This window comes from Apaloderma vittatum, unplaced genomic scaffold, assembly GCF_000703405.1.
Source record: "Apaloderma vittatum isolate BGI_N311 unplaced genomic scaffold, ASM70340v1 scaffold2858, whole genome shotgun sequence".
NCBI classification, from domain to species: domain Eukaryota; kingdom Metazoa; phylum Chordata; class Aves; order Trogoniformes; family Trogonidae; genus Apaloderma; species Apaloderma vittatum.
The window spans coordinates 28,041-36,028 of record NW_009731067.1 but is presented as its reverse complement, the minus strand read 5'-3'; the positions used below and the strand labels follow the sequence as shown (position 1 = coordinate 36,028).

General features: G+C 41.6%; 1 protein-coding gene across 2 annotated transcripts in view; it reads left to right on the top strand.

The window, feature by feature from the left end:
- The window catches only part of BZW2 (basic leucine zipper and W2 domains 2), a 34,084-nt gene that overhangs the window by 18,701 nt on the left and 7,395 nt on the right, over window positions 1–7,988 (top strand). The window contains exons 6-9 of one of the 2 annotated variants that reach the window (XM_009875032.1): window positions 1,131–1,240; window positions 3,139–3,309; window positions 3,773–3,919; window positions 6,284–6,422. In XM_009875032.1, the coding sequence (XP_009873334.1) occupies window positions 1,131–1,240; window positions 3,139–3,309; window positions 3,773–3,919; window positions 6,284–6,422 (567 nt within the window). The remainder of the gene's footprint in view (window positions 1–1,130; window positions 1,241–3,138; window positions 3,310–3,772; window positions 3,920–6,283; window positions 6,423–7,988) is intronic. The other variant, XM_009875033.1, reaches the window with a different exon arrangement.

Genomic DNA, 7,988 nt, shown 5'->3' with positions numbered 1-7,988 from the left:
ACAGATTCAGAAATGGCAGGTGGACGTTACGCCGAGGCCCCCTTTGGTTGACCAGGCTTTGCTTGTCAGTCTTGGCCAGTCAGCCCACAACACTTGTCCCTGCACCATGCTGGTTTCACTTGGAACCTGGTGTCCGAGATGTAAACCGAGCCCAAAGTAGTAGGTCCCATCTAGCTCTCCGAACTTCAGGACTATTTGGAGGTGAAATAGAAGATTCTAGTGATCGGCCGTAGCACACTCTGTACCCATGTGATAATTTTGTCTGGCCTCAGTAGCACTGGCAGCGTTGATAGGAGGGTGGTACGGAGGAGCATGACCGGCCTGCAGGGCACCTGCCTCAAGGAGGAGCTGAGTCGCCACCGCTGAGACCTTTGGGCTTCTTTCGACTCCCTGTGCTTGCTCTCGCGGTCATGAGGCCAGAGCAGAGCTGTGGTGGTGCTGCTCTAATAAATAGGAGGTGGGAGATTAATGGTTTCTCAGCTTCCTTGGGAAAGCTGCGGCTAGCAGGGGTAGAGTTTTTTTGATTTAATGCACAAAATACTAAGTTGTGCCTTGGGGAAGGAATTTTTCCACTTAAAATAGTATTTGTGCCGGGTTGTACAAGCTACTAAATGCCTCCTAGGAGGACAGGGTACCATGAGGTACCTTGAAGTTGCAAAGTTATTTAACCCTATTCCAGGACTTCTTAAAAAGCCTTTTGAAAATACAATTTTTCAGTTGTTATTCCTGACTGTCCTTTATTATCATGCCTTCGTTTCCTAACTGATTAAACACTTTTTTTTTTCCCTCCTTTTTTCTTATTGGACTTGATCTGTAAATTGAAGAGGTAGGAAAAATAATTGCAAAGAAAATCTTTGAAAATTGGAGATGGACAGTACAGAATGAAAAGATTTTCAAACAACCCAGCATACCGCAGAAAATTAATACTGCATTAAAGAAAAAAAAGAACATTTCAGTTGTGTTTGGTCCTGTTGTCATAAAAGAAAATTAATACTGCATTAAAGAAAAAAAAAAGAACATTTCAGTTGTGTTTGATCCTGTCGTCATAAATGTATTTTCATTCCATATTCTTATAACCATCTCTAATTCATGTTGAAAATTGCTGAAGTGTGTTTTGTGTTTTTTCTCAGGGATTGCAGCCTCTTTTGCTGTAAAGCTTTTTAAAGCATGGATGGCAGAGAAAGATGCCAATTCTGTTACCTCTGCTTTAAGAAAAGCCAACCTTGATAAGAGATTGCTAGTAAGTACAGTATATTTTCAATAATCGTTACATCTCCTTGGGAAGGAAAAGAAAATACAATGAAGATGGTAGCTTGCTGTGCCTCTCCCTCATTCTTTCTTGGCATTTTTAAAATATTTTGAATCACAGTAATATTGTTATGACTGTAGCATTGATACGGGTTCAGGAATATTAAATACCACGTTTTTACATTCCGTCTCTTTTTCCTGTAGTTAAGTGCCTCCTGAAAGACTGCGTATATGGAGCTTGGGAATTAATTAAATGGGTTTTTTCTGACCACTGCTAAGGAAACACATACCGCCAGTAACTGTGTGTGAGGCCTTTTATTTTTTTGAAATAAGTTTTACTTTTGTAAATAAAGGATAAGGGCTTGTGACTAAAATACAAATGACAATGTTCAAATAGTTTAGCAAATATAGCTAATTTCCTGCAGCTACAGCCAACTGGATGGGATAAATGATGTGATGCCTAGTAGAAGCAAGATGCGAAGGCTCTTTGGCCTTTGGACTGGAAAACCTGTGTTCTGGGTTTGTAGCAATGGCCTGAGGTATTTAGATTATTTATGAATGTGCAGCAGTGTCATGTGCCTTTCCCTCCCAGTGCCTTCCTGAAGATCAATAGTGGGGTTTTCTTAATCCTCAAAAAGATCGCTGCTATGATAATCCAATGAAATGCATCCCATGCAGCGCTACCTGGAGAGTTTCAGCAATGTTTCCTGTTTCTACCTCAATAATTTATGATTAAGCAAGAATCTTTCAAAAATGGAGCAGCCTCCCACACCCCTTCGTCTCTTCAATTTGTATTTGATTTTAAGAGTCCAAGTCATAAATAATTTGCCATAAAGCCAGAAAACGGGCCAATTACGCTGTTTATTAGAGAAGGGGGAAAAAAGCAAACTGCATCTTATTTCTATTTCAAACTTGACTGACTTAAACTTACAGCTGTTGGCTCTTACTATGCTGCTGTATTGAACAGCTATGAAGTCTCAGATGATGTTGCCTAGCACAGGTGGCTTCATGAAGGTTTCTTCTTAATCTCATTTTCAGTAAGTAAGCAGATTGAGGGTCTCTCGCTTCTTTGTAGTGCTTGTCCATCCCACAAGTCATTGTTAAACAGCAGGAACTGGATGGCAAGCAAACGCTATTGAGTCCTTGCCACGATGGGGCGTTTGCCCTAGCAATTTTTGAGAATACTTTTAACTTTTCTATGTAGCTGAACTTTCATAAAGTGTAGGTTGACAGTGTCTTTGAATTAGAAGTGCTGACAGGAGTTACTGTTAACAGTATATAGTGGATTTTGTGACTTTTGTTAAATGATACATTGGTGGTAATCATTGCTTAGAAGAGTAGCAACATCAGGCCAGGGTGCCTGAGCCATTTACTTATTACTAAGCATGTTTTTCTCAAGAAGTGGACGTACTGGGAGGACGTGCTAGATGTACCTCACATATAATGGCTTTACCATCTATTCCTTTGTACTTTTTCGCCAAGATTCTTGGCAGCTGGAAAGGGTACAGGTTCTCTGAGGACTGTTCTGAGCAACGTGCTAAGCTCACAGCTGTTCCTGAGTGGAATGGGCGTTAGGTTTTTTGCTTAACTGGCCATCATTTTTTACCTTCTGAAGCACAGCAATGAAACACAGCAGTATGGGTGAGGTGTCGACTTCCAGTGTTGATACAAGCATTGACTTTAACTGCCGTGCCAAGTGATTCCCACTGTTGATTCTTAAAAAATGTTCCTTCCATGCTGTCAAAACTTCCAGTGTTGATACAAGCATTGACTTTAAGTGCCATGCCAAGTGATTCCCGCTGTTGATTCTTAAAAAACGTTCCTTCCATTCTGTCAAGCATCCTAGTTTGTTATTTATTTATTTAACAGAGAGCATTCCTGTCTTTTTAGGAACTCTTTCCAGCCAACCGGCAGAATGTGGACCATTTTGCCAAGTATTTTACTGAAGCAGGTCTAAAAGAGCTCTCAGATTTCCTTAGAGTTCAGCAGTCACTGGGGACTCGTAAAGAACTTCAAAAAGAGCTACAAGAACGTCTCTCTCAGGAATGCCCAATTAAAGAGGTAAAGAATTTTTTTTTACAACTTCTGTTTATATAATAATAGTCAAAGACTTTAGCAGTAAGTACAGAGGAAGAGATATGAGCACCTCATATTTCCTCTGGTTTTCATTTTTTTTTAATTTATTCATTGGTTCACTTGGTGCTTAAGACTAAAGGAACAAAACATCCTCTGGATTTGCAAGTGCAGCTGACTATGGGGGTTGATTTTTGTTTATTTTTTTTCACTTTTACTCGGTGAGAATGTATTTCATTTAGCAGCAGGTTGGAGAGGAGGAACAACACTTGTATTCAAGTAACAGTAACATAGCTAAATAAAAACCTGCTAAATGCTTCTTTTTTATTATTCCTGTTCTAATTTTGTTTCCTATTACTTCTGTACTGTGGTGTTATTTGTAAATGAAGTCAGCATTGTTTCTGACTGACTGGAAATGTTGCCTAAGACAGCAGTTTATTTCCTGCTCCAGGTAGTGCTTTATGTCAAAGAAGAAATGAAAAGAAATGAGCTGCCGGAGCCAGCGGTGATCGGTCTCTTATGGACCTGTGTCATGAACGCTGTGGAATGGAACAAGAAAGAAGAGCTGGTTGCAGAGCAAGCCCTCAAGCATCTAAAGGTGTGTAGATGACCAAAGAGGGGAAGGGCTGCAGTGAATGAAGCTGTCAGGTTTTTACCTGTCAAAATCCAAATTCAGAGCTTTGAGGGCTGACACTGAGCCCGCCAAGCATTGTGTACCTTCTCTTCTCCTTTAGTAAAATGAATCCAAAAGTGAAGTAGCTCAGATTATTGAATGCCCTGAGACACACAGCGCAGAGAGCCGGGGCAGATGCAGGTGTCACAGCCTGAGGCCTCTGCGTTGTGCTTTCTCAGCATGCCGCATCCTGAGAGGCTCCTTGCCTTGGGAGCAGTGCTGAGCAAATGCTGAGCCTCAGCTCTGCTCAGACCTGACTAGCAAGCCTGCAGAAACTGCCTTGGCAATGTCTTTGCCAGAAGCAAAGAAGTTTTGGGAGCAGGGCAAAGTGGCACCTCTGCTGGCTTTGCTGGCTGGTTAGAGCTGAGCTCGGGATCTGTGCAAGGGTTTTTGCCGATGTTGCCTGTGGGAACTGGATACTCAGCGACTTGTCCACTAATAAGGAAGGAGCTGGCTTGAGAGCACGTGCAGTGTGAGTACCCTCTGATCCAGGTGCTGTTCTTGTGGATGAGAGAACTGAATGCATAGCTGTGGTTTGCTAAGTGGTGACAGTTTGCAGTATGTCATTTCCACGACATTACAAAAACTCTTATGGCCTTGGAGTGGAAAATAACCCCCAAAAACTAAGAACAGTGCAGAGGCATTGGAGTCATTGCTGTGGTTGATGTTCCTCAGCTAAATCTGAAGGAATTGTGTGGTGCAAAATGCTTGAGCTGAGAACAGAGACAGTCAGGCTTTTCAGTAGAATTAGTCCTTTTAAGCTGGTAAACCATAAGCAAGAGAATGCTCCCTCATAGCCAGGGCTGCAAACATTTGCCCTAGGACAGAAGCAATCTGTACTTTATGGCAGAATGGTTTTTAAGCTTGATCTGAGTTCCTTTCTGTGTTGGATACCTCTCTATACTTGGAGTTCCTGTGTTGGTTTAGCTCCTGCTACTGCTGTGCTTTCATCTGAGTTTGGTTTCCCAATCAGTCATCCTAGAAATGTAGTCGCTTGGGATCTTGTGTAGTCTTTGATGGTAAGATTGAATGCCTTGAAGTCTTCTCAAGTGACCCAAATAGCAGTAGGAAGACTGACTTAGTTTCCAGAGGGAGGAGAGACATTGTTTTTCTTGTTCTTTTGATGTAAAAATTGATTATATCTCTTTGAGCTCTAACAGAGTATCCATTGAGATTTATTGTCTAGTTCTGCAGTGCAAATCAACAAACACATTTTAGAAATATTTGAGCACCGGGAAAAGCAAAGCGTAGCTGCCTTTGCACAGATCTTGTTGAGTGAATGCTTAGTCCTCTGCATCTCTCTGACCCAAGCCATCAGCTGTGTATGTAACCCCGCTAAATGAGATCAGGCACCTTGCCTGTGTAAGACAGGCATCTTTCTAGGTATGTATCCACTGCTAAGGAAAGAGTAAACAGGAAATATGGCCCTTTAATGTAATTTTTAATTTTAATATAGAATCATGAAGTGGTTTGGATTGGAAACGACCTCAGTGATCATCTAGTGCCAACGCCCCTGGCAGGTGCAGGGACACCTCCCACTAGACCAGGTTGCTCAAAGCCTGGCCTTGGACACTTGCAGGGAGGGGGCATCCACAACTTTGATATCTGAAATAAGAGGAAAAAAAATCATGTAACATGAAAGTTTTTGTTTATCTTTTGCTATATTAATATGCTCTGGGAAAACACACCAAAATGTACTGCTACTGTCTTGTCAGAATAACATTAACAGTTAACACTGTGCTTTGAAAATGTTGCTGTTTACTAAAGCAAAGTTTGTCATGATACTCTGATGGTGATAATGAGAAAAAATATTGATGCTTGATCACAGTTAACCTGGAATAATTTAATTCAATTCCATCCCTTTGAAACTAGAGATTTGTATTTTTATACACTTAATCCTTGGATGTCTTACAATATGAACATCAATAAAACGTTATTCCTGTATCAGCAGCATTTCTACCTTGTGAAATGTACGAACAGCAGTACTCCAAGATATGAGGTCTTTGTAATTGATTTTACAAAATTTGCTATCTGTCAGTGGTACTGAATTTTAGCTTACAGCATGCAGCACATCTTACAGAAGCTCGTGGATATTTCTGTTTGTGCATTGGATATGTTTAAGTAAATGCAGCTGGCAAGTAAATCTAAGTTTTCAATGAAACAGATTTTCAGGGATGAAATTTGTTACAAACATTAAAAAAAAAAATATTGATTTTTATTTTCAGTGTACCTACGTGCATTTTGTTTCTTACCCCATGCATTTTGTTTCTTACCCACTCTTCCTTTCAGCAATATGCCCCTCTGCTTGCTGTGTTCAGCACTCAAGGCCAGTCAGAGTTGATTCTTCTCCAGAAGGTGCAGGAGTACTGTTATGACAACATCCACTTCATGAAAGCCTTTCAGAAGATCGTGGTACTCTTTTATAAAGGTAAAAGTCCATCTACACTGTTGGATACTGTGCGTGGATTCTCTGTGCCAGCCACTCACCTGCAGTGTGGTAGAAAACAGACGTTCTCTGGGTAATGCATACAAGAAGGTTTTGTGGGAGTTGGACGCTGGAATACCTTATGATTTGGTAGGTCAGAAGAGCGTGTGGCAGCAGGAAAAGCTGAAACCAGCCCTTCTCTCTGTGCTGCGTTTACCCCATCATCAAGAAGCAGGATCCAAGCACCATCCACAGGCTGCTCAAGCGGGGTTTAGTCCTGTGTAAAAGCAGTTCTCGGAAGACATTCCTATAAATTTCCGGCAGATTTAAAAAATAGATTAGTGCTTGGTTTTAAGAAATCTTGGAAATGGAAGCCCTTTTGGCCGGAAGATTTTTCAGGTTTGCTTTTGGGTTTGTTTGCTTGTTGGTTGGTTTCATTAATCTCTGCCTGTCAGAAGGAGCTTTCCTTATTCTTCCTTCCCTTTTCCTTTCCCTGCCAATTCCTTGCAGGTGCCATGGTTTGAGGGATTTCATTTTTATTGTGGAATTGACTTCTTTGCAAGTTTATTCTGATCAGGTTGTCATAGAGACTAATGGTCTTGCTCTGTATGTGACTGGTGGGTGCCAAACAGTTTGTTCTGACACTCTGTGACTGTGTTCTGACACTGCTATGAATAGTTCAAGGAGAAAAACCAGCGGGAGTAGAAACCCAATATTGATTTTTGTTCACCCTGTTGTGTCCAGGTACATGTTCAAGGCAAACAAGTTCAGACTGTCAAAATAATTTCATTGCTTCCAAAGGCAGAAGTAAGTGAAGCGTGTGGATTTATTTCCATCCTTGTGTCTGTAAAGTGTGGTCTCAATGATAAAATGAAAAAGCAAAACACCTTGTCCCTCTGCCCTCATTCTTCAATGTAATCACTGTTAATGACTGATTACAGACTGGAAACTGCAACCTGCAGCAAGCACTTCATTCAGTTTTCTTTGGAATGGAAAACTCACTTTGGACATGGTGAATGAGCGCTGTGACTGCTTTCTACTCAGACCATCAGTGATGATTAAACCAGAAATAGTCTTGTGTAGGATTCTCTTCAAAATTTTTGTAAATTTATTGTTTTGTTAGCCCGCAAGAGCAACTCTGACATTCCAAAATATTCTTTTAAAAAAGAAAAGACATCACTGAATTATAGGTTAAACTTCACATTCTCCAAGAACCCAGTTCCCATCCACTCTGCTCACCCTGCATGCTCTCGTTCTGACGCTGGAGAGGTCCTTGGGCAGGATTGTTGGGCAGGGTGAGAAGACTTTACCCTCGGCATTACAAGTAACACAATATTTGCGATTCACATGTCTAGAAGAGTGTTTGGAGCCTGCTGCGTGGCCTGTTGGTGGCAGCCACGAGTTCAGCATATCCAGCACGTGCAATAGTCCATGTCCGTATTCCTGCCTGGAATATCCTGGGCAGGCGTGCCGGAGCACTCACCCCCCTGCCATCTGACCCAGGCGTGTGGTGACACAGCTGCCAGCCCTTCCTGGCCCCGCTGAGGCTGCAGCTGGATCTGCCCTGTG